The 24,765-nt window shown below is 54.1% G+C and overlaps 2 protein-coding genes across 5 annotated transcripts; both read left to right on the top strand.

Annotated features, from left to right (window-relative positions):
* The first annotated feature begins 511 nt into the window (after window positions 1–511).
* On the top strand, window positions 512–16,204 carry UHMK1 (U2AF homology motif kinase 1). Of its 2 annotated transcripts, XM_080407026.1 has the most exons (9): window positions 512–925; window positions 2,209–2,501; window positions 5,324–5,515; window positions 6,314–6,408; window positions 7,348–7,424; window positions 10,596–10,694; window positions 11,669–11,757; window positions 12,236–12,310; window positions 15,142–16,204. In XM_080407026.1, exons 1-9 carry the CDS (start codon window positions 640–642, stop codon window positions 15,295–15,297), a joined length of 1,362 nt encoding a protein of 453 aa, XP_080263152.1. In that variant the 5' UTR covers window positions 512–639; the 3' UTR covers window positions 15,298–16,204. The 2 variants fall into 2 exon arrangements, with proteins under 2 accessions (XP_080263152.1, XP_080263151.1); XM_080407025.1 differs by having other exon boundaries at window positions 515–925; window positions 12,236–16,204.
* Window positions 16,205–16,326: 122 nt separating this feature from the next.
* On the top strand, window positions 16,327–24,706 carry UAP1 (UDP-N-acetylglucosamine pyrophosphorylase 1). 3 transcript variants are annotated; one of them, XM_080407023.1, is made up of 10 exons: window positions 16,327–17,427; window positions 17,510–17,714; window positions 18,404–18,579; window positions 18,860–19,032; window positions 20,142–20,335; window positions 20,746–20,889; window positions 21,168–21,356; window positions 21,804–21,851; window positions 23,830–23,896; window positions 24,141–24,706. In XM_080407023.1, the coding sequence occupies exons 1-10, from the start codon at window positions 17,130–17,132 to the stop codon at window positions 24,231–24,233; spliced, it is 1,587 nt and encodes a 528-aa protein (XP_080263149.1). In that variant the 5' UTR covers window positions 16,327–17,129; the 3' UTR covers window positions 24,234–24,706. The 3 variants fall into 3 exon arrangements, with proteins under 3 accessions (XP_080263149.1, XP_080263148.1, XP_080263150.1); XM_080407022.1 differs by having other exon boundaries at window positions 17,100–17,714; XM_080407024.1 differs by lacking the exon at window positions 21,804–21,851 and having other exon boundaries at window positions 17,101–17,714.
* Window positions 24,707–24,765: the final 59 nt, after the last annotated feature.

Below are 24,765 nucleotides of genomic sequence, written 5' to 3'. Positions count from 1 at the left end.
GCACAGCCAGGCACTCATCAGGCGAGTCTGGCAGTGCCCAGGCTGAGCGTGGCACGGCTGCCTGGTTGAGCTTGGTGCTGAGGGGATGGGACCCCCAGTCAGTGGCTGGGCTGAGGGGGTAGGACCCCCACAGCTGCTGAGGGACTGAAGCCCGCCCGCTTCGGGGCTGAGGGGAGGACACATCCCCGGCGCTGAGGGCACCGAAGCCTGTCTGCTCCGAGGCTGAGGGGAAGACTGGCCGCGGGGGTGAGGGGACCGCAGCCCACCCGCTCCGGGGCTTGAGGGGAGGACAGGCCTCGGGGCTGAGGTGACAGGCCCGCCCGCTCCGAGGCGGAGGGGAGGACGGGGCCGAGGGGACCCCAGCCCGCCCGCTGCGGGCCTGAGGAGAGGCCGGGCCGCGGGTGCTGAGGGGCCGCGTGCCCCCGGGCAAGGCCCGCCCCGCTGCCGGCCCCGCCCCGCTGCCGGCCCCGCCCCGCGGGAGGGGAGGTCCCGCCGGGAGCTGCCGCCACCGCCCCGCCCCGTTTCCGGTGTCATGGCGGCCGGAGCGCGGCGGCGGCCGGCGCCGGGGCGGGCGGCGGTGGCGCGGCAGCGGCGGGGCAGCGGGAGCGGCGGGGGGGCGATGTGAGGCGGGGCGGCGCCATGTCGGGGTGCGTGTGGGGCGCGGCGCCGCTGCTGGAGGCGCTGGGCCGGCTGTGGGAAGTGCAGGCGCCGCTGGGCAGCGGCTCCTCGGCCTCCGTCTACCGGGTGCGCTGCTGCGGGGACCCGCGGGCCCCCCCCGGTGCCGTCAAGGAGTTCGTGCCGCCCCCGCCGCGGCCCGGCCCGGCTCGCCGCCCCGGGGCCCGCCCGCCCGCCGCCGACTGCGCGGAGTACGGCTTCCGCAAGGAGCGCGCCGCGCTCGAGCACCTCCGCGGGCACCGCAACATCGGTAACGGCACCGCGGCCGCCGCGGGGTCCCCCTAGGGCCAGGCGGCGCCCCCACCCGCCAGCAGGGAGGGGAGCCCCCAGACCCTTTGGGAATGCGCGTTCCCTCGCCCCCAGGCAGAGCCCCGCTGGCAGGGCTCGGTCCGCAGCCCGGTGCGCCCCTCCCCGCCCTCCCCGGATCCCCAGCCCGGTGCGCCCCCCCTCCCTCCCCGGACCCCCAGCCTAGTGTCCGGCCCCCCCACGGCCCCCCAGCCCGGTGCACCACCCCCACCCACCCTCCCAGGACCCTCGGCCCAGTGCATTCCCCCTCCCCAGCCCCCCAGCCCGGTGTCTGTCCCCCCCACGGACCCCCAGCCCGATGTCCATCCTCATGTCCCCCCCGGGACCACCGGCCCGGTGCACCTCCCAAGCTTGGCACCCCTAGGTGGGCAGGTTTGATGGCCCTGTGCCCAGACACGCCGAAGCAGTGTCCTTGCAGTGGGCGCTTCCTGGTACCCCCTGCCCCGGGGCAGGCTCCTGGGTATCCCCCCCCCCTTCCCTGGGCTGGGGGCCTGCAGGTGACGTCCCCGGGGTGGGCAGGAGCAGGAGATGGTGTCACCCTTTGGGCTGGCAGAGTAGGTGGCCACAGGCAGGGCACCCCAAAGTCCCTTTTTGGGCACGGCTGGCTGAGCTGCCCCAGCAAGAGCTGTGCTGCCTGCTAGCCCCCCTGCTAGCCCCCCAACTGTGGCAGGAGCCCCTGGTCTGCCGTGTGGGTGGGGATGAGCCTGTGGGGGGAGGAAGCCTGTGTGTCAGAGGCGGCTGCTGGAAGCCCCCAGGTTCACCTGCTTCTCTTTGGGTTTCTTTGTCGGTGCGACAGGGTTTTTAATGCTTTTTAATACCTAGACACCCAGACAGAGTTCAGGTTCCCTCTGTGCTAGGTCTGTCACAGGAGGAGACTGACACATCCCAAGAAGGGTGGTATTACCTCTGTTTTACCTACTGGGACCTGCTTATCCATGTCCCAGAGATTGTCCTGAGCGGGAGCACCCATCCCTGTCGCTTTCGCAGAGCCTGGCAGGGTGCTGTGAGACCAGCCTGTCCTCCAAAGCCTGTAGGGGTGACATGGCTGGTTTTCCCTTGCCGCTTGCCTGTGGTATCTGGTTCTCCATCTCTGAACATCACACCTTGTAAAACAGATGAGCTGCCTCCTGCAGCTTTTGTGGTCTTCTGGGCAGTAGTGGAGAGTGGTGGAACATGATGACAGTGTAATTGCTTGTTACTGATGCCTGTCACTGTGTCTCACCATAGTGACACTGTATGGCGTGTTCACCAACCACTACTCTGCAAATGGCCCGTCTCGCTGTCTCCTGCTGGAGCTGCTGGACATCAGCGTGTCTGAGCTGCTGCTGCACTCCAGCAACCAGGGCTGCTCCATGTGGATGATCCAACACTGCGCCCGAGATGTTCTCGAAGCCCTGGCTTTCCTGCACCACAAAGGCTACGTGCATGCAGACCTCAAGCCACGCAACATCCTGTGGAGTGCAGAGGAGGAGTGCTTTAAGCTCATTGACTTTGGACTTAGCTTCAAAGAAGGGAATCAGGTTTGGAACATGCTGCTCTCAAAGCAGTTGTCTGTGTTGGTTTGTGTGAGTCTGTGATGCTTTCAGCTCATGAGCATAGCAGTTGACGTGGCCTGATGAGAGCAGTAGCTGAGCTGGTGCAGAGGGTTTCCTGGAAAAGGCTAAAATGTTGTCTGACCCCAGAAACAGGAGCTCGTGTTCCCATTCTCTGTCTGTTTCTGTTTCTCTGGTTTCTGTTGACGTCTTAACCTTTGCATTACACGTGACAACGAATTCCAAAGTTAATGATGCACTGATGAAAGCGATGTCTCAGCTTCCTGGAAAGTTTGCTAGTTTTCATGTGGTCAGATGAGTGGGAACACCCAGATCTGTGGAATGTCCTTTTATCATCCCTTATCGTATGTAGTCGTAATCCAGGCTTCACCGTGAGCCTCCCCAATCAATTGCATTATCTCTGGCAGTGTCCTTACGCCTGTCTTTACTTTCATCCTATCTTCATCAGCTTCCCTGTTTCAGGAAGTCTTAATATTTCTTTCCCATGTTACTGTGTTGATGGAAGCCCATACTGTGGTTGTGGGTGGGCAGGGTCCACTCTTTACTGATGTGAACAGATCTCTGCCTGTCCTGCTCTGCTTTTCCCATTTGTTGGGCTTTCACTCCCTCTTCATGCTGTCACTTTTTTGTTTTGGTTGTACTGGGTTTTGTAGGTTTGTCCTTGCCCATTTTATTGTGTTCCGTGGCCTCTGATGAAAGTGGAAAGCCTCAGGAGGTTCTGCTGTAGGCTTGATAGGTTTTTTTTTCACCCCTACCTCTCTCAGTAATGGCCCGTGAGGGGTATCGGTAAAGTTTTTCATCAGGTAACCTCTTAGCCCTTTAATCACTGGGTGATGGACAGTAAGTCTAGTAAACAGGCTATGGTTTTTCTGTGCAGACGTTGTCCTGGCTTGTCCCTATTCCATGCAGTCTTACTCATTTAGAGGCTTTAAATTAATATACTATTTTAACTGGTTTACCTGGTATTTGATGGTACAGCCCACTGATCTGTGACTATCAGAGGACTGTGTGGGTGACCTGTCTCTGAATTCTTTCATACAGGAGCTGGTTTTAATGTTTGTACTTCTTAACTCCTCCATGTTGTCTTCACTTCTCCCACGTTCTTGGCTGAATGCTGGTTTCTGCTGGTAATCTGTTGCTGTCTATCAGAAAAAAACATTCTCTTGGTGTCCTGCGTCTAATGCAGATATTTTTTTTAATTCAGGTCTGTGTTCTGCTGCTTGCTCTGTAAGTTGCCTCATAATAGTTGATCAGGTGTTTTATTTGCTTCTGTGGTTCCTGCCAGTCTGCTTTCTTTGGGCTGATTTGCCCTTGCCTGTTCTCAAAAATATGCTGGCTATATGACTAACCTTCTGACCCTGCTCTGAATGTGCACCGGGTATCAGCTTCCCCTTGCTTTCCCACCCCTGCCTTGGGCAGCAGCATACACGCATGATTTCCTTGTCTGAGTCAAGACTATACTACTTTTATTTGTGATAGCTTTGCTGAGCTTATCCTTGCATAACTTTTCACATTGTTGCTGTGTAACAGATAATAGCTGTACATAGCACAAGGTCTCAGCCACTTATATCTCTCACAATTATTTAGATGGTAGGAGTGAAATTCTACTTGCTGTTTTTGCTGGTGCCATTGACCACGTTTTTTTCCCTATCTCTAAATGTTTTTTGGTGGGGCTGCTAAATTGCTGATTTTGCCATGCTGGAGGTTCTGCTCTTTCCTGATAGGAGGATGGGCTCTGATGGGTAATTTGTGTATCAATTTTTTTTAAGTTCATAAACCACTTTTGAGCTCTGTTGCCGGAAAATGTCTTCTGTAAACTCTGTTTTCAATCAGAAACTTAGATAGCTTTGGTTTGAATATATTCCCCTGGTAAGAATTCCCAATCCTGCGCCTTGTTCAGGAGGTAGGCTTGCCTATTCCTCTGTCATTCCTTGAGTTGCATCAGTGTGTCTAAAATGAGCCCTCCCATGTTAAAAAGGTGCAGTGTGCAGTTTGTCTTTGGACCCTTAGAAGACTTGGCTAGACAAAGCCACAGCTGGCTGATGAGGTATTGGCTGTGAGCAGGAGGCTGGACTGGAGACCTTCAGAGCAGCCCCTCCAGCCAGCACTTGTGTGGTTCTATAATTTCCTGTTTTCTTCTAAGGAGGCAGTGGGTGGGCATTTTATTTTACTCAGCCAGCCACAGCAGCTGGGCAGGTGTTGATTGCCGCAGCACTTCTGGCTGCAAGGGGAAGAAGGAAGAGGTGCGTGGGAAGCATCTTTGATAATTTCCTTGTCTGAGCGTTAGGTGTCTGCTTCATTCTTTCAACGTTTTGTTCCAGAGAATGTCAGTACTTGAATAATGGCAGCTGTTACTGATCCCCACTCTTCAGACCGGGTTGTTTGTGCTCTCATGCAGCCAATGTGAGAGCGTGTTGTGGGTGTCCGAGACTTATCCTGAAACTTCTAGCATCTTCTGCGCTTATGAGAGTTAATGGGCCAGTCTGCAGTGACATCCAGCCTCTTCCTCCCAGCAGTGCTGTCTTTCAGAGTGATCAGATGTTAGTGGAGTGCCTGCTGTTTTGCTGGGAGATGTTTTCCAGTCAGTCTGGGTTTTTTTTCTCATCAGCACAGCAGTATAGCGAGTTGAACTGCCTGCCTAACATGACTGTCTGTACAACGCTTTCTGTCAATGTAGCGGTAGTATTTTGGTGATCTGTTTGGAAGGATGTCTGTGGACTGATTTAAGGATAGAGTGGAGAACCTGGATCTGGAAGATTAATGTTTTCTGTGTGTTTCATCTTCCATAGGATGTGAAATACATTCAGACAGACGGGTATCGGGCTCCAGAGGCAGAACTGCAGAACTGCCTGGCACAGGCAGGGCTCCAGAGCGAGACGGAGTGTACCTCTGCTGTGGATCTGTGGAGTCTGGGAATTGTTTTACTGGAAATGTTCTCAGGAATGAAACTGAAACATACAGTCCAATCTCAGGAATGGAAGGTGAGTGAGAGCTGCTGCAGGCATTCTTGCTTGCATCGAACAAGTCCTCCTGCTTCTTGTTCATAACCTGGATTTGTGAGCTAGCACCTGGCAACTAGAGAGTGTTTTTAGGATGTTCCTCTAGTCCTGTTGCCTGGAGAATTAAGGTTCCAGAGCCATAAAGACCCGCCTGCCCTGTGGGTCTGGCATGTCTGAAGGCTGCCTGTGTTCAGGTTACTGAAAGCTAAGGGATCCAGGAGTCTGTGTTTGGAGCCTGTGTCTTGCCAGAGTTTGGGAGGCGAGTTGCGCTGGCTGTAGTGTGGCGCAGAAGCAAGAATGAAATGTATGGCTGATGGCTGCCAGCTAGTTCAGCAGCACAATGACAGAGGAATTATTTGCTGGTTTTAGTCTAACAGTAGCTTTGATTTAGGGATCTTCTTGTAAGTCTGTATCCTGAGAAAAAAGGGGAAGGCTCTGTGCTGCAAGCCTAGAGCCTGACTCTGTCCTTCGTTCTGTATGAAACAATATTGTTTTGTGTTCCCCTTCCCAGTAAGTATCCTTTCAGCATCATGACATCCGCAGTAGCAGCAAATTTGGCTGTGCCTAGAAACTTCCAGCTTTTGCACAGGGAAATGGGAAAAACTTTGTCTGCTTTGGGCCTGCTGGTTTAACATGTGAGGCTTCAGCACTGGGGATCTCTCACAAAATGCCACAGTACCAGAGCCCTCTGCATGCAGTCCAGAAGATGGTGGGATGTTGCAAGCTTTGCACTGGTGATTTTTTTTTTCCTCCCTAAGCACTGTTTCTTTCTCGTTCCAGACAAACAGTTCTGCCATCATTGATCGCATATTTGCCAGTGAAGGGGTGGTTAATTCAGCCATTCCAGCTTATCACCTCAGAGACCTTATCAAAAGGTATCTTATAATATTTACTGTTGCTTAAAGATGTGCTCTGTAAAGTCTTGTACTTTGCTCTTGGTAACTTAGAGCCCACACCTAACACTTTTTTTTTTTGTTGTTGTTTTTTTAAATTTCCCTCTGCTGTGCTAGTAACAAGTGCAAGCATTAGCAGAGATGCTTCAGCTCCTCTGATTTTGGCACAGTTTGGAATAAGCACATAAAGAATATCAGTCATTGTATTAATTATTTGCTCTTTCAGTGTTTTGCATTTCCTGCCAATGAGGTTGTATTTGGAGAAGACTGCAGACTTTGATGCTTTAGGGGAGTGTTGTCAGAAATAAGGGGAGCAGACAGACAGTGCTGCTCCTCCACCACTGTCAAGATTCAAATGCACTTGTGCAGCTCCCTACTGAGAGGTCTGCTGTGGGGATTGCTTTTGCTGTCCTGTGACTCTGCTCTGAGGCTACAGAGTGATTGAGGACACAACTTGGCAGAAATAACATCAGGAGCTTCTAGTAAAGCCGAGTAGGGGATGTTCTCAGGCAAGCCCTGGGCTATTACCTGCTTTGAATCCCATTTATAGACAGATGTGGGAGCTCCTTGGAGTGTGATTTCTTTCCTGAGTCTGCATGTGTGCCTGAGACATGGGCTGAATGGCTCGGGGACGTGCAGCTGGAACGTGCCATGTTCCTTGTGAACTTGTAAATGACTTCCATCATGTGGTGCTGAGAGACATCGAGAAGGATGTCCTACTGTACCATGTACCCAAAATGCTTTCAGGGAATCGTTCTGGTGTGCTTTAGCTGTGAATTGGAAGACATGCTTCTCCCTCTTCTCTTTGTACCATGAGCACCCCAAAGACAGGGTATTCCTCTGTACTGGCTTCCAACCCGAGTTGAATTTGTTGATGCGGGAATGTCACGTGCAAGATCATAAAGGTGTCTTCTCTTCCAGCATGCTTCATTGTGACCAAGGAAAGCGAGCCTCCGCTGAGAAGGCTTTATGCAGCCCGTTCTTCAGCATTCCCTTTGGTAAGCTGTGCATGTCAACCGTGCTCACGGCTTTCTCAGCATGTACTGGAAGCAGGGCCGAGTGCAGTTAAATTGTGGTGGCTCTGGTTTTGGCCTGGTTGCTGCTCCTTTGCTCTTTGCTGGCGCTTGCCAGCCCTCTGTGGTACTACAGCAGGCGGGTCGGAGCAATGCCTGTGCTCTCAGTGCTGCCCTGCCCCTCTTGCCCTGCGAGCTGTCGCTTTTTCTTTGGTTGGACTCCCATTAAATTCTGCCTAGATCAAACTGACCAAGAGTGTATCAGCAGCGGCATTCATGAGAGGACAAAAATAACTAAGGTATCTACCTAGTACTGTGACCATGAAGGTGCTTTTGAAGAGTACAGTGCTATTTGTGGCAAGTGGATGGTTTTTCTTAAGACAAGCGTTTCCCAGTTCAGAAGCCAGGAATGTGAGTGACTAGGGTGGTGGGAGCATCTGCTCCTGCCTCCTCTGCTCAGGTCCAGTAGTCCCACTGTGTTCCTGTGGTGCGAGCCTGTTTTTGCAGTGACTGGCCTGCCTCCTCTGGTGCCTGTGTGGCAGGTCATGGATAGATGTCAGTGTTGTTTTCACTGGCACTTTCTCTTCAATTTAATAAAATGGTGATGTTTTCCCAGGACCAGCCCCATGTGGGTTGCAGGCTGTCAGCAAAAGATGGGCTGTCTTTAGGCCCATATCCCTGTTTTCTGTTCCAAAAGCAACACGGTAGCATTCTCCAGAGCTTGCCTGCTTTCAAGAACACCAGCAAAGAGCTCTGCATCCAGTTTTCCTGCAGCATAAATTAATGCTTCAGGCATCCAGCTTCTGGCTAGGCTAGCATTTTCCCTTGGATCTAGCCCTGCTTTTTTTGAGCTGCTTGGTGTACCTTGCAGTGAAGGTTGTATATTGCCTGTTGAGGTCATGTCAAGATACTGGAGTTCCTCTGTATTAGGCAAAGGTAATAACAAACTCGTTCCTGTATTCAGGCTTCTCTTGCATCTCAGAAACTGGGACTGTTGTAACCAAAGCCACTTTCTGTGGCTGAACCTTGCAGCCAGTATTGCTTTAGAGCAGCGGGAATAGTATTTTGGCAGTACTTTCTGGTCTGGTTTTAACACAGGCCTCTGACTGTACCTGGGAAGGTGCTTCTGTGGTTAGCGCTACAAGTTTATGTAACAGCTTCAGTTTTCCGTAGTTCTCTTTGCTGGTTCTCTTCTTTGCCAAACTTGTACATACACTTGTCTGCACAAAGGAGCATTTACTGTTGCTTTCCTGGGAAGTCAGAAAACGAACTGTCGTTGCCTTTCACTTGGACACGGTTTTTCTGTTGAGAGCAAAGACAGCTGAGAATGGCTTTCCTTGCCTTTTACAGCCAAGTTTTGACTTTCAAGTTCATCAACTTCTTTCCTGAGCTGCCTGCAGGCTCTGTTGTCAGTGGTTGGTATCACCTGGTACTTTGAAGAGGACCAGAGGGGCTGGGCAGAAAGTACCTCCTAAGGTGGAAGGGTATTGCAAGAAATGCAGTTGTCACTTGGTTACGGGAAGACCAGATGGCTCTGAGTCCTAGGAGTTGGTTTGTTTCCCTGTCTGAAAAAGAGATGTGAAACGGACAGACTTACTTGAACAAAAGGGGCAACATATAAGACCGAGGCAACACTTAAATATTTTTAATATTCCTTTCATTCCCATTTCCATCTGATGTTGTCTCTTGGTTGCCAACAGTCCGGTGGAGGAATGGTCCCAGAGGTTTGCTTGGAGCTGGAGCATGCCTGGTTATCTGAATGCAGCACCTTTCTTCAAAGGGCTGTCCCACAGTCCTGTCTGGGCATCGTCTAGACTGATAAGGTGTTTCATACTCTAAGCTTTTCATAAGAACTCTTCCATGTCAGGCAGGAGGAGATTTATAGTGTGTGTGCTTGTCTGTCATCTCCTCTTGCACTATGATATCAATGTCTTCAGTCTGTGCCTAGCAGAGATGTCTGCTCCCTCATTTGTATTGTGTGCTTAGCTTGGAAAAGTATTTCCAAGGAAATAATAGCCCACTATGTTTGTAAACATAGTCAGAAGGCTCAGATGGGAGAATTGGAGCCGTTTCTTCCCTTTTCTCTTCCCTCTCTCACTGTCAAGTGGGGGAACTGTGAGATACTGCTATTGTGTTTGGCTACCGTAGCTGCCAATACAAACAAAACGTTAACACTCTCCAAGCACTGCAAGTTGGGCTCCCAGGTCTTAAATTCCTGACTGGCCTGCCAGTTCTTTTCAGGAATGTGTCTGTGGAAAAGTGGTACTGTCCCTGCTGTTTTGAGTTTCTAGAGGACTGAGTGTCCTCTCAGACGTGACTCCCATAATTTGGCTTTAGTCTGGCCACCTTGGCTGTTTCTTTATTCCACCTAGCATCTCTGCTACACTGTTCCAGGCCATCCTGGAGCTGCTTGTTTTCTAGAGCCATGTGCTCTGTGGCGGTGGGCTGTATTTCTGCTCCTGTAAAGCTGTTGACGGGATCACTGTTCACCCACCTTGCGGCCACCTTCTTGTGGCTATGCCTCATTCTACAGCACTGCATTGTTTAAGTAACTAAGTAGTTTTCCCCATTTCTCTTGGTGGTCTTCAAAACAGCGCATTGCAGTTGGATTTTGAAGGGGGAATGGTTTACATGGGGTTTAGGGAAGAACTGAAAGATACCCTAGAAAATGCCGAGGCTTGTGCCTTAGTAGAGCTTAAGAATTGGAGTTGCAGAAGCTGGCCAGCCTGTTTTCAGCTTGTCTGGGAGCAGTAGCAGGAGAGGCAAGTTGCAGAGTAGTTCTTTCATCTCGTGTCTCTGTATATACAGGGCAGTTTGTTTAACTAGCATAGCGTTTAAGGTCACATCAGTTTCTGAACCTGAGCTAAGCAGACGTAACTCCGTTCTTAATTTCTGCTAGCTTTGTAATTTTAAAAGCAATTTCAGGTGCTGGCCTCAGTATAATTGCAGAGTGCGCTGAACCCTTTGAAAGAGTGTCTCAGTGCACAAGTGAAGAGAAGTTGGAAATGGGGCACACAGGTGGTAGTAGAGAGAAAGCAGAACTACTGCAAAGAGCAGTAAGTGCTTGTGTATGATAGTGTATATTGAGTCACCTTCCTGTTTTCTTGCTCCTTTGGGTTTTGATTTCTATTCTCTAATTCTTTGTGTTTCAAACAGCTCCCCATATCGAAGATTTGGTAATGCTCCCCACGCCTGTGCTGAGGCTGCTAAATGTTCTAAGTGACGCTTCTCTGCAGTGTGAAGAAGAATATGAAGGTTGGTGCAAGCCATGCAATTTCAATATAGCAGTGTCATCTTACAGACTGTTTTGTTTGGCTTTGGGGATGTGAGAGCAAGCAGGAGGGCAATTAATAGGCTCACGAACAGTAAACAAAGAGCTGCTCAGCTGAGATTCGATACCAGTGGGTCAACTATACCAACAGAGAATAGACTAAGAGATTGAAACAGAAAGCAGAGCTTGTAGCGAGTTCTTGATGGATTCCAGATTTTATAAAAAAAAATAAATTAAAAAAAGTTTATTTTCTCCTTTGGCTAAATGCCAACAGACCTCATAATGCGTTTGTGGCTGTGAGCTTCCACTGGACATGTACAGGACTGTGGAGCCCAGTAGCAGAGATCCTTAAAAATTTGCTAATGAACTTACCCAAGATCTCAGCAGAGAACTGAAGTACCTCATTGGAGTTCTTAAACTGTAGCAAAAACTATGCATGGTAGGTGGCAAGGCATGTCAGTGGAATTTGCATTTTTGCTTGCTCTCAGATCCACGTGAGTGGCAAAAGCTAGAGAGCTCTGGGGATATGAGCAGAACCCAGTCTCTTAAACTCATACAAAGAAGGGTTTGTGGCAGCCACTTTAGTTCCCCTCCTCCAAGCACCATAACAAAAAGAAAAAAAAAAAAAAAAGCACTCACAGATCCCAGATGTTTTAGCTAGTGGAAGGCCAGGCTTTGTGTGCAAGGAAAAGCACTGTCCATGTGCTCCAGAGCGTGCTGTTGGGGATTCACTGCTTGCCGGTCTGTGCTCTGAGCTTTGGTTCAGACACTTGTCTCATTATGCAGCCGTTAAGCAGTGTCACCTTCTGCCCTGGCATGTCTTGATTGTTTATTTCAAATTGAAAGGAAAAGGCTATATGTTGACTGAGTGTTCTTGATGTGTTCATCTGGCCTTTGTTTGTTTCTTGGCTCATTCTCATTTGCAAAACGCAAGACAACCAGCTCTTTCCTTTGTCAGATATCCTGGAAGACATAAGGGAGGAGTGTCAGAAATACGGACCGGTGGTTTCCTTGCTTATTCCAAAGGAGAATCCTGGTAAAGGCCAAGTAAGTGAATTAAGAGGCTGTGTATTCCCACGTACACTCCATGTGCTGCAGGACTGCCTCTCAGCTCCTGAAAATCTCCTGGCTGATGACAGTGCTAAAAATAGCTGGTTATCTTGAAGGATGGCACAGGTTCCTTGCCCGTTATGTAAGGCTGCCTAACCTGGGAGGTGCCCAGACAGCTTCAGCAGGGGAGCCGGGATATGGGCAGGATGAGGAGAAGCCAAGGGGTGGGAGAGGATGTAGAGCAGCATCATACTTTGTCCCACCTTACCGAGCACGCTCCCTTTAGAAATGAGGAGCAAGAGATGAAATTCCAGTTCAGAGATGCAGCTCCTTCCTTTTTAGCTGTACTGCTGTGGGCTCAACCAAGGGTAGAGGGGAAAAATTTGTTCAGGAACAGTTTCCCCGGTTGCATGGGTGGGAGGGAGCGAGTGGCATGCTGCACTGGAAGTCCTGTTTCTCCTCTCTCTTTTTTCAGGTCTTTGTTGAATATGCAAATGCTGGTGATTCCAAAGCTGCCCAAAAAATGCTGACTGGAAAGATTTTTGATGGCAAGTTTGTTGTGGCTACGTTTTACCCACTGAGTGCCTATAAGAGAGGATATCTGTACCAAAACTTGCTGTAGGCAGTAGCAACAATCAGGAGAGTTGTCTTGCTCCTCTTCCTCACGTGTTTTACAGTTGAATGTACAAAAGAGCTTCCTAGCCCTGCTTCAGAGTCATCTGTGAAGGAGAGATGCAAAGGACTTTAACTGGGCTTTGAAACCTTTACTGCTGCTTTGTGATGTGCAGAGGAGGCTGGGATGGCTTTCAGCGTGTGCTTGTGTGTATGTTGTGCTTGCTCGTTTACATCGGGTGTGTGGCTTTGCCCCGGCGGGCGCTCGGGTGGCAGGAGTGGTGACTGTGGGAGCCTGGGAGGCCAAGCAGATCTTGGCAAGCCCTTGTAAGTGGTTGAAGTGAGGCCGTTGAAAGTCTTGGCCTTAGCACTTGACTTTGCTCTGAGGAGAGGATTTCTTTAAGATTTCCTATCCCTGTAACATATGTGCTCTTCTCCAGTGCAGGGGAGGAGGAGGAAGGCTTACCTGCTTTTTGTTGATATCTCTAATAAATAAACAAGCAGAAGCACCATCCTTTCTAAACCAAACCAGGAGGACTTTTGAGTCTTCACATCACACAGAGCAGAGGGAGGTGGTGAAATCGGATCTGCTGAGCCTACAGTGTTACCCTGTCACTGCCTCATGACCCGAGAGGAGCCATCCGTCCGGCCTGGCCCACGTGCCGTGCTGGGCTTAGGCAGCGAGGTGTGGGTGACGCTGCGGTGAGCTGAACTTGCTTGTATGCCTGGGGTGGGCAGGGGCTGCTGGTGGATACGTGTGGTCAGAGCAGTGCAGCCTCAGTCCCGACAGACCTGTAAGCACTTTGTAGCCTGAGGTGATATGAAAACCCTGTTGTGTGGAGTCATCTTTCTAGCTTATACCCTGTGCTGGCACTGATGCTCCCTAGCTCTGGTGCCAAATCATCTGTAATATGTAAGCGTCCTTAGGTGGTATTTTTGGAAAAGAGTGCTACAGCACACAGTATTCTTTGTATCTCAGCAGGACTGCTGCCCTGCAAGTCTTGTAAGAAAGAACAAATATTTGTCCGTCAAAGGTCCCAAGCTTGGCTTTTCTGTGTTGTGCATTTTGGTTTTGCATTAACCCATTAGACTTGTAGGTTAGAAGCACTGACACTTTTGGTCCTTCGTAGGTTACATAAAGGGCCTGAGGCAATCTGAGATCCTGTATGGAAAGCGCTCTGTCAGTAATCAGACTTAACCGGTCAGGAGAAGGTCGTTCCGGGTTATCAGGGACAACAGCCACATGCTTTTGGGGGAAAAAATCCCTGGGCGAGCAGCATGGCTGCTCCCCCCAGAGCATGCTCTCTGCTGCTGTGGCTTCAGTGCACAGGTGGGAGCTGCCATCTGGGGCAGGCGGTGGCTTTTTCCCAGGGGGGTGCAAACCCGTGCACCCAGCGGACCCTCTCCCTGCAGAGGGGGCACTTTGCTCCTGGCAAGTGCAGTGTGAAACAGCCCTCCTTAGAGGGGGACCAGCATATCCTGGCTCGTGGCCCTGATGCAGTTTTTGTGAGAAGGAGAGCCCTCGTGAATTCTTTTCTCCAGCTGAAACACTTGCAGGCAGCTGCCTGAACCATCTCTGATCTTCCCTGGAATAATACCTGAATTACCTTACAGTTTACTTTTTGCATCTTGCTGATGCTGGACTTGCTGGAATCCCGCACTTCAAAGTTCCACTTGATATTTTTTTGCCCTGTGCACGTGTGTGTGGTATATCAGGAGATCCGATGTCTGTAGCATTTCAGGAGCTTGAGTTCCTCCCTGTGCTGGTGTGTAGTCCTGTCTGCTGTGGCCCTTCCCAAACTCTCCCAGAAAGGACCAATCTCTCTGAATTTTTCTGTTGCCTTTGAGGTGGTAGGTTTTCCAGGGAGGGGAGTGGGGAAATCTCACAATGAGTTTTAAGGTGCGATCTGCCCATCAGACTTTTTCTGGGAATTATGCTACTTTGGTGTACATAGCTGTAAAGCAGCTTTGCATAGATGGAGTGAGTGATTCATTGCTTTTAATGTAACTGTCCTTGCAGTGAAGCACCTTTAGTGTCTGGGAGGAATTGGATGATTAACTGGGTGAAGGTTTCTCCTATGTGAAGAGGAGTGTTTAAAGCACTCCAAGCATTGGTAGGTGATGACTGACCTCCTCAACTCTGGGTTGTTGCTTTCCCTGGTGGGCTGAGCCATGGGTGAAAGCAGTTTGGCCCAAAATTCACGTGTTGGATGCCATCGTGTCAGCAGCGTTGAGCTGGCTGCGTGTGTGCCTGTCAGCTGGCAGAAGCAGACTGAGAGCCCCAGCCCCGCTGAGTGCCAGCCCATGTGGGGACATGGGGAGCTCCCCTGTGTGTGGGGCGTGAGGTCTGTCACCTACAGCGGTACCAGGACAGGGAGATGCTGGGCTGCAGGTGCAGAACTTCAGTGCATTTAAGTTCTCACATGTGTTTGTGTGAGAGCAGCTGTGAGCTGCTCTGTCATCTTTCGAGCACGTCTTTTTCAGTCAGAACTATGCTTTGAACTTGCAACTAAAGATGAGCCGTGCCAGGATTAATCTTTAGAGAGGAGCTACAACCTGTTCCTGCAATGTGGTAGAGCTGTTCCACCAGATTTTGGCTAGGGTTTTGTTCAGCTGCTTTAAAGGAGCTAAATAAATCTTCAAGATGCAAACTCCTGCTACCAGATTTTCTCTCTGGATGCTCATTGTTCAGGCTTGAGCACTGAGCTGGGCAAAACCCCCAAAGCTGCTTTTTTTAATTATTCTTTTTAATTTTCCTCCTGGCAAGAGTTGGAAGATGCTGATCTCTGCCCTGTCACTGTACCCTGCCCCTGGCATCCCTCCGGAGGCTGTGGGGTACAAGGAGGTTTAGAAGCTCCTTGGAGCAGAAGCATTTTATCTTTATTCCTCATCCTCTACCTTCAAAGCCTTTTTCTGTCAAGCTGAAGCTCGCTCTAGTGTCTCGGTGATCTGTTGGTGGCTTGGCAAAAGTTTCAGCCCTGCTAAAGCCTGTGAGTTTCTTAACTCTGTAGATTGTATCCGAAGTGTGTGTGGCGATGCAATCCAAGGTGTCTTGTCGTGGTGTGTGCCTGGGGGGCCTGGCTTTCCTCACCTCCAATGTACTGCCGGCTGGAGTTGCAGAAGCATTGATGCTTTCTACTCAGATGCTTGCTGGGTTTCTCATTCTGTGCTGCTGACACAATATAGCCCTTGGGGTAGCACCCACCTATGTCCTAGCTAGGTGACAGCTAAACGTAAAAACCCACAGGCTGCCTTTGAGGGAGAGCTCTGCTTGCGGTGGGGGGAAAGGGATGAAGGATGGAGCCTCTGGAGCCAGCTGGGGAGGGATGCAGCCCTCCTCCCCCCCCCACTGGAGCAGGCAGTCGAGGGGCTGTGTCCCCTGGGAGCGTGTGAGTGAACCAGGAAATGGGCGCTCTGCTGTTCCTTGGTGGTGGGGTTTTGTAGGTGCTCTGACACGGAATGTCACCGCTCATTGAAGCGTAGCATCCTTCCTCTGCCACCAGCGTCTGCGCGGGAGCAGCGAGGGAGAAGGTTCTTTGCACTTCCACCGATTTATCATATGCAAGGAGGGTAACTGGTTTTTAAATCACTGGCTGAAGCACAAGTTAGCTCCAATCTTCGTTGTATTCCTCGTTTTCTCACTGCTCTCCAGCCTCCGAAGCTGGCAGCCTGAGCACCATGGTGCCCCCAGGTTGTACCCCGCGAGGGGCTCGGTGCTCCCACAGCCCCGTGCGCCCCCTCGGCCCCTGTCAGCTGTTGTACCCCGCACGCAGCGTTGCTGAGCAGATGTGTGCTTGATACAGGTGATTAATAAACGATGCTTCAGTACGAAGCGGTTGTCTGGCGTGACTTTCTGGGACACCGCCGCCACACGAGGCCTGTCACCCCGTGCCGGGCCGGCTGGGCGACGGGGCCGTGACCCAGCCACGGCGGTGCTGGCGCCTTATGCTCGGTGGCTGAAAATTCCGGTGGGGGCCGGGCCGGGTCCCCTCGTGCCCCGCCGTGTCCCCCGGGCTCCGCTGGCCGGCGCCGCCCGCGCGCTCCCTGCGCTCGCCATGGCGTAATGGTTTCCGAAATGATGTCACCGGAGGGAGCGCGGGCTGGGTCGGGCGGCGCCCCCGGGCCTTGCACAACTTCCCGCAGCCGGGCGGGCGTGGGCCGAGGCGGGCGGGGTTCTGGCTGCAGCCCACGCGGGTTTTACCCCATGCTCCCCTAAGGAAGGGACAGCGGAGCCGCGCTGGGGTTGGCCCGGGCACGGCTGCCCGTGGGGCTCCTGTGCAGAGCCCCCGCCTGCCCCGCTGGGGGGAGGTTCCCCCTCCTGCGGCGCGAAGGGGTGCTGCCCGTCCGCCCCGGGGGGTCCCGCAGCGCCGCGTCACGCGTGGGCCGGGAGGGCGGGGCCGTTACGGGAAGCTCCGCTCCCGCCCCGCCCGCACGGAGGGACCCGGGCCGGCGCGCTGACGTGGCAGCCGTTACCATAGCACCCGCGGGGGGCACGCGCGCCCCTCCGCCACCACCGCTCCGATTGGCGGCGCCGCTGGGGAAGGGGGCGGGCTGTCACGCGCTCCTTCCCTCCGCGCCCATTGGGTGAGCGGCGGGCACCGCGTCGCGCGGGGTGCACCCGCCGCGGTGACATTGCACCCCGCAGCCAATGAGGGAGCGGGACGTACCGCCGCCGCTTGCTATTGGCGGCCCCGCGGCGGCGGGGGTCTATAAAAGGGCGGCGGGGGGGGCGCGGCGGCCCCGTGGCGGCGGGCGGGATGGAGGCGGTGGAGGAGCCCGCGGGCGAGGCGCTGCGGCAGCGGCTGGCGGCAGGCGGGCAGGACCATGTCCTGCGCTTCTGGCCCGAGCTGGGCGACGCGGCCCGCCGGGCGCTGGCGGCGGAGCTGCGTGACATGGACGTGGTCGAGATCAACCGCTTCTTCCGCCGCGCCCGCGGGAACGGCGGTACCGGCGGGGCGGCGGCGGGGCTGGACGCGCGGATGGAGCCGGTGCCGCGGGACGTGCTGGGCAGCGCCTACCGCGACCGCGGGCTGGTGCCGGGCTGGGAGAGCCGCGGTAGGTGCGGGGGCCGGCGGGGCCCGGCGCGGCGCGGTGCCGGCGCGGCGGGCCCCACGCGTGTGTGCTCTCCCGGGCGCAGGGCTGGCGGAGATCGCGGGGAGCCGCGTGGCCGCGCTGCTGCTGGCCGGCGGGCAGGGCACTCGCCTCGGCGTCCCCTACCCCAAGGGCATGTGCGACGTGGGGCTGCCCTCCCGCAAGACCCTCTTCCATCTCCAGGCCCAGCGCCTGCGGCGGCTGCAGCAGCTGGCGGAGGAGCAGCACGGCACCCCCTGCCACATCCCCTGGTGAGCGTCCTGCCCTGCGCCCCTGGGTGGCCTTGGTGGGTCACAGGGATGCTAGCCCCCTTGGTGTCAGCAGCCCACAGGCTGGTGGCAGCCCAGTTGGTGTCCATAGCCCGCAGGTCGGTGCTAACCCCTTTGGCAGTCCGAGGGCCCGTGGGTCAGTGCTGACCCTGTTGGTGTCCGTAGCCCGTGGCGTGGTGCCAGCCCAGTGGGTGTCAGTAGCCCACAGGTCAGTGCTCGGCAGCCTGAAGGCCTGGGGTTCAGTGCTGACCCCCGTGGTGTTTGTAGCCCATGGGCTGGTGCTAGCTCTGCTGATGCCAGTAGCCCACGGGTCGGTGGCAGCCCGAGGGCCTGTGGGTCAGTGCTGACCCCCTTGGTGTCAGTAGCCCGTGGGTCATTTCCAGCCTCCTTGGCAGCCTGAGGGCCCGTAAGTTGATGCACACCCTCTTGCCGGCTCAAGTCCTGAGGTGCAGTAGGGTTGTGGAGATGAGTGTTTCAAGGAGGGGTGAAACCCCTCGTTGACTTGCCAAAGAGGTGGGACCGCACCAGGTCAGATCATTCTGAATGCTCGGGCAAGGGGGAAGAAGCCTGCCATGGGTGTTACGGCTGGGGCTGTTTGCCATGTTTGGGCTGAGGGGTGTGAGACCCTGCTTCTCCTCACTGCTCATCATCTCTCTCCTGCGCTGTGACAGGTACATCATGACAAGTGGCCGGACTATGGAGTCCACCAAGGAGTTCTTCCTGAAGCATCGCTATTTTGGCTTGAAGAAGGAAAACATTATCTTCTTCCAGCAGGGCATGCTGCCTGCCCTAGGGTTCGATGGGAAGATCCTGCTGGAAGAGAAGGGCAAGATTGCTATGGCACCAGGTTGGTGGCCAGGAGGAGCTGGCGGGAGGGGTGCATGGGGTGAGACACAGTGTTGAGAACAAGCTTTTGGAGCCTGCATAGGGCAGCCTTACAGCGTGATGTGGCCCATGGGTGACACAGGCTGGGAGGTGTCCGTCTTGGTGGGGGGAGGACCAGGGTGGGGTATGGCTGGGCTGGTGACCCTCCACCCTGGCTCCATGGGGAAGGAAGATGGGTGTGGGTGGTTGACGGGACAGCTGAGTGTTGCTGCTGCATCCCCAGTGTCTTGTTCCCTTTACAGATGGCAACGGGGGCCTGTATCGTGCCCTGGGGGCACACGGCATCGTGGATGACATGGAGCGGAGGGGCGTGCAGAGCGTCCACGTCTACTGCGTGGACAACATCCTGGTGAAGGTGGCTGACCCCAGGTTCATCGGGTTCTGTTTGGAGAAGGGAGCAGACTGTGGGGCCAAGGTATGGTTTCCAGGGAAGGCAGGCACCACTTCCCTAACTCCTCATCCTTTCTTTGCCAGCTTGCTGCAGTCAGGAGGGATTGCTAAGCACCAGAAGCTTGCTGGTGGATTAGCATGTGCTGCCAGAGTCTCACCTGCCCCTCAGGTCTGGCATCCCAGGGGATGCAGGTCATCACTGACCCCTGCCTGGCACTGCCCCTTCCCTCCCATGGGAATGTGGCACTGACAACCCTAGGGCTCACAGGTTCCCTAGTCCCTGGGCCCAAGAGCTGCCAGGGAGCCCTGGATGCTGGGTGGCTGTGGGGAGCACGGACAGCCCGGATTCCTGCCGCAAGCTGCCAGCTGTCCCCAGCCGTGACGTCCTGGGCACTGGACCAGGACAGGGTGGGTGCAGCTGACTGCTGACGCTGAGCTCAGCCCCGTGTCTCCCGGGTAGGACGTTACACACCCAGAGCTTTATTTAAGGGCTGGATTAACAGCCAAAGGGGCTGAGTGATTGTGTTTGCGTTGGGCTTGGCTCTGACAAACAAATGAGAAGGCTTGCTGGCCTTGGAAGGTTTCTGAGTGAGCTGGGAAAGGGAAAGCAGTTCCTCCTCCTGGCCTGAGCGAGAGAAGGAGAAAATAAACCTTAGCAGGCAGAAAGGAGAAAGTCCTGTGGCCCTGCTGTGGTGGCAGTGACGAGTAGGGATTTGCTGAGGGGGTCCCATGCCCAGAGGGAGGTGTGTAGGATGCGAGGAAGAGGAAGGAGGTCAGGTGTAGGGTGATGGCACTGCTGAACCAGCAGCCTCCTGCCTGTGCACTGCAAGCTGGCTGTTCGCAGGCGGGCTGGGTGCTAAAAATATCCATGCCCTCTGCCAGCCACGTGCGGGCTTGGTGCCAGATCCTGCCCGCATGCTCTTGAGTATACCCGGCACCCTGTGACCCAGCCCTGCCATCTCACCCAGTTCTGGTCACCAGCTCCAAAAGCAGCTGGGAGGGGAGGGCTGCAGCATCCCTATCCCTGCACTTTCCCGTGCAGGCAAACACCTCTACAGGGGCTGCTAGATACAGGAATACATTTGAAGTGCAGGGCTTTGGAGAGCTTTCCCCAACAGTGCTTCCCTTGGGCAGGTGGTGGAGAAGACCAACCCCACAGAGCCGGTTGGCGTGGTGTGCCGAGTGGACGGTGTCTACCAGGTGGTGGAGTACAGTGAGATCTCCCTGGTCACTGCCCAGAAACGGGGCCCAGACGGACGGCTGCTCTTCAATGCAGGCAACATCGCCAATCACTACTTCACCACTGCCTTCCTGAAAGATATAGTCAAGTAAGGGCCTGCTGGGGTGCTGGAGGAGGAGCGCTGGTGCTGAGCCGAGCTGGCTGCCCAGCCACCTGTGCCTTGCTTTCTGCTGGTTGAGCTCCAGCTGTTTGCAGGTGTGCTGGGGTGAGGCCCGTGGGGCTCTGGTCCCTGGCCCCAGCATGCACGGCCTGACCCCCAACTGCACGTGGTCCCTTCCTTCAGATAAAGTTTCCCTTGGTCATTCCGCTGGTGCCAGAGTGCAGGCCCCTGGGGCTGTCCTCTCCTGGCTGCCATGGGGATGAACAGCCCCTGCCTCGGGGGCGGGGGGGTTGGGGGCCAGGGCAGAGCAGCCATCCTGCTGCAGCAGTGTCTGAGCCGGGGAGGCTGGAAATGTGCCTTGCTTGGGTGACCGACACCTCTTCCTTGGCCCATTGCAGCACTTACGAACCGCAGCTGCAGCACCATGTAGCAGAGAAGAAGATCCCACATGTGGACATCGCTACAGGGCAGCTGATCCAACCGGAGAAGCCCAATGGGATCAAGATGGAAAAGTTTGTCTTTGACATCTTCCAGTTTTCCAAGTATGTTCTTTTCTCTCTGTGGGGAGCAGGCTGCTGGCTCTTCCTTGGGCAGCTTGGAGACCCTCTGGGGGGGTGCCAGGGTTGTGCTCAGGCAATGGGACAGGATCCCAGCTCCCGTGCTGTTTGACAGCAGTGGATGATTGGGCTCTGAGATGAGCAGGGACGTGAACAGCAGGAGGGACAGGTGCTTCCTGACCTTGGGAGAAGCCAAAGTGACAGGGAGCAGCCGTGTTTCCCAAACCTGAACCTCCTGTGCCCTGTTTCCCCTCCCCCACCAGGAAGTTTGTGGTGTACGAGGTGCTGCGTGAGGATGAGTTTTCTCCTCTGAAGAACGCAGACAGCCAGAACGGCAAGGACAACCCCACCACAGCCCGACACGCCTTGATGTCCCTGCACCACTGCTGGGTTCTCAATGCAGGGGGGCACTTTGTGGATGAAAATGGCACACGCATCCCTGCCATTCCTCGGTGAGTTGCTGCTCCCAGCACTCCTGCATCTTTTCTGGGCTGGATATAAAGCACCGGGCAGTCCCCTGAAACCAGTGCTCCTGAAACCAGTGTTGCTGGAGTGACCAGCTCTAGGTCCCTTCTCCCAGGTGATCTGTGGGGTAGAGCTGGGTGCTGGCCGGGTGGTGGCTGCCGAAGGGATGCTCGCTCAGTCAGCAGGAGCTTTCCTTCTTGATTGAATGCCTTTGAACCAAATCATGCCGATCTCTATTGCACAGCCAAGGTTGCCTGTGCAAGAATGAGGTGGCTTTCTAAAGCCCAAGTGTGCCAGCAGACCCCTGCAGCAGCCAGGCTGGGGTTGCAGCATCACTCAACCCAGAGACCTCCCGCCACCCCTGTTTGGAGAACAGCAAACCCCAGACTTTGTTTTTTCCCCACCCTTGCTAACCCTTGTTTATTCCCACGTAGAGTCACAAACGGAAGGTCAGATGCCACCCCAGCAGATGTCAATGACAAGTAACTATACCGTGCAGCGTGCATGGTGGCGGGGCTGTGCTTAGGCACTAACGGGCTGTAGGTGAAGCAGTGTGCCAGGCTGCAGTTGCCGCGATGGGTGCGCGCTGGTGAGCAGGTGCCCGTAGTGACTAACGGGGCTGGGGGCTGCATGCTGGGGGTGGGGCATGTCTCACTACAGGACCCTGCGGCTGCCGCTTCTCACGGTGGCGGGCGGTAGGCAGCATCTGCTCCCTCCTTGGCTCCTTTCCGCAGAAGTGGGGATAACTGGAAGGGGCTTGTGCTGCTGGTACAAATGCAGGGCAGTGGGCTGTCTGCGCGCAGCCCTGAAGGCAGGATGCTGTTGGGAAACACGCTGGCGTGTCCCTTCAGTTACGCTCCGCTGTGCGTCACACCGTGGCGTAGCACAGCCTGGGCTGATCCCAGCCGGTCCCTAGCTGGAGGTGGCTGCCATCTCCCGGTGTCCGCCAGGCATCCGGGCAGATGGAAACGGGATTAAAAACACAAAGTAAACAGCAAGCGGGCTTTGATGTAGCATGTGCAAATCTCAGTGTGGGCGGCCAGCTGTGCTTTGTGTGACTTCAGCTCTTGAGTTTTGAAGATCCAGACTGTGACACCAGGGAAAGCCCCTGGCTCAGCACCCAAAAGTTTACAGAAGTAAATGGGAAAGTTGACAGAAACATTAAAGCAACTTCTGTAATAGCAGCGTGTTCTTCTGCAGGTGCAGGGCACAGAGCTGGTGAGTGTAAAATGACTTGCAGAGCGAGCTAGCCTGTTGCCTTCCCTTTTTTCAGGAGAAGGTGTACTTTCTGGTGGGATACGCCTGGGGTCTTTGTTTTTAGTTCAAGGCTCCAAATGATTTAAGGCTTATTACTAGGCCATCACACTAGTTACAGTGTAGGATAAAGGAGGCACTTTATCCTACACATCCGTCAATGCCAGTTAACGGCAATTCTTTTTTTTTTTTTTTTTTTTTTCAAAAAAATATTATCTGGAAATTAATCCAGCTCTAAGGCAAACACAAGTGCAAGGGCTGGGTTAGGATGGGTGAGTTATATTTACTCGCAGGTGGAACAGGAGGGGGCTGAGCGAGTGCGTGGCAATGACATTGTCACAGGTAACATGCTGCAGTGGCGAGCGGGTGTGAAGGGGTACCCTGGGGTGCTGCTGTGGTTCCTCATCGGCTCTGCATGGCTGCACTCCCTGGGGCCAGGCTTATGTGCCGGCTGGATCCAGGGAGCATCCTCAGGGTCCTACAAAGGCTGGTGGCAGCAGGAGTGCGGTTAGGGACTCCCGGCAGACCCTGCCCAGCAGTGCTGCTGCGGCTGTTCTCAGGGGCAGGCAGAGCTGGTGTGGGTCTGCTGTTGTCCTCGCCAGCTCTGGCTTGCGTGCAGAAAGGAGGAGCTGTGACAATTGATCTGAAAGGCAAAGGCAGGAGGAGCAGGCGGTGCCGCAGGGAGTATTCCTGAGCAAGCAGACAGGCTTACCCTGTGTCCTCAGGTTGTGCTTTAAACAAAGAGTGTATTTAAAAAAAGACCTGTTGTGACGAGCCAAACGGGAAGGTGCTGTGAGTGCATCTTTCATCACGCCAAGGGTGCAAGAGGAGGAGGAGGAGGAAGGGGTGACTGGCTTGCATGCAGCATCAAATACAGCAGGGCGGTGGTCCAGGCCAGGGGCATAGGTGCTGCTGTAGTTGCCTACACGGAAAGGCGTGTAGATCCTCATTAAAGCCGCATCTAAAACTCTTCTCTTTCAGTCGCTGCTGGTACCTAAACTTTAGCTTGCGCCTCTGTGGAAGCCACGCAAGGCTTGACTAACTCAGGGCAGCTCTGCACTGGCGGGGTCTTTGTGGGCCGGCAGCCACCGGTGCCCCAGACAGCCGCTGACCCCCACACTGGCATCTGTGAGACCTCTGGGCACCGCCCGTGTCCCTGGTGGGATGTAGCTAACCCTCCTGCCCTTTTTTTATTATTCTCTGCAGCTTGAAGGATGCAAATGACCTGCCAATCCAGTGTGAAATTTCTCCCCTTGTCTCCTATGGAGGAGAAGTGAGTACTGGCTCTCCAGAGCTCGGGTGCCCTTGCAGATTAACCAGCAGGGTGGGGGGCTGGCAGGGCACACGCATGAGCCCTGGCCGGGGAGGGGGTGTAAGCCACAAAAGCATGACATGAATTCACTGTGGAGCTTTTTGAGGCAGTGTCCTGGCACAGGAGGGGACCAGAGCCACCTGTGAGGAGGTCAGCAGAGCAGATGACATGTGTGTTCCTCACGAGCTGCCTTGTCCTCCCTTAGGGTCTGGAAAAATACGTGAAGGACCGAGAGTTTCGTGCACCTTTGATTATCGATGAGGATGGGATCCACGAGCTGGTGAAGAATGGGATGTAGTGGCAGCATGGTGCCCAAGCCAGGCTGCCCGTCCCACTGCTGGGCTGCAAGTTCAGACACGTGAAGGTTTTTGGCTGTTACTGATAGGGGCTGGTCCTGCTTGCTCTGGCCCTGTGCAGAGGAGGATGTAACGCACTTGGTTCTTGCCATGTTGTACGCTTCTATTTATATGTTAATTTAAAACCCAAACACTTTATGGATTCTCCTGCCACAAAGCACAGCTATGGTGCTGCTTTTTGTGCTCTAGGCTGTGGGCATTTGTTTTTAAACATGTATATAGTAATAGTCATTGTACATGCAGAGGATTTTTATGGTACGGGGCTGGGGTTAATCTTGAATTTTTATTTTTCTCAAATCTACATGACTATTTTTTTTATTAGGGTCCTTGTCATTGCCCATGTCCTCCCTTTTGGTCATCCTTTTTATGTTGCACAACTGGAAGCACCCGATTAAACTCGTGAGTCCCTCCTGTCTGTCATCTGGTGGCGTTTTAGTGATGGTGGCTTTCTGCAGAGGCTCTGCTGCTAGAACA

The sequence above is a fragment of the Falco punctatus genome (genome assembly GCF_963210335.1).
Source record: "Falco punctatus genome assembly, chromosome: 11".
NCBI classification, from domain to species: Eukaryota; Metazoa; Chordata; class Aves; order Falconiformes; family Falconidae; genus Falco; species Falco punctatus.
This window is presented reverse-complemented; position numbering and strand designations above follow the sequence as displayed.

Bases quoted from the DNA above. Each gene is read 5' to 3' on its own strand.
- UAP1 (XM_080407022.1), top strand. From the start codon at position 17,197: ATGTCCTGCGCTTCTGGCCCGAGCTGGGCGACGCGGCCCGCCGGGCGC. The intron at 18,580-18,859 runs GTTGGTGGCCAG...TTCCCTTTACAG, and splicing joins CAAGATTGCTATGGCACCAG to ATGGCAACGGGGGCCTGTAT. The intron at 21,852-23,829 runs GTAACTATACCG...TATTCTCTGCAG, and splicing joins CCAGCAGATGTCAATGACAA to CTTGAAGGATGCAAATGACC.
- UHMK1 (XM_080407026.1), top strand. From the start codon at position 640: ATGTCGGGGTGCGTGTGGGGCGCGGCGCCGCTGCTGGAGGCGCTGGGC. The intron at 6,409-7,347 runs GTATCTTATAAT...CTTCTCTTCCAG, and splicing joins CTCAGAGACCTTATCAAAAG to CATGCTTCATTGTGACCAAG. The intron at 11,758-12,235 runs GTAAGTGAATTA...CTCTTTTTTCAG, and splicing joins AGAATCCTGGTAAAGGCCAA to GTCTTTGTTGAATATGCAAA.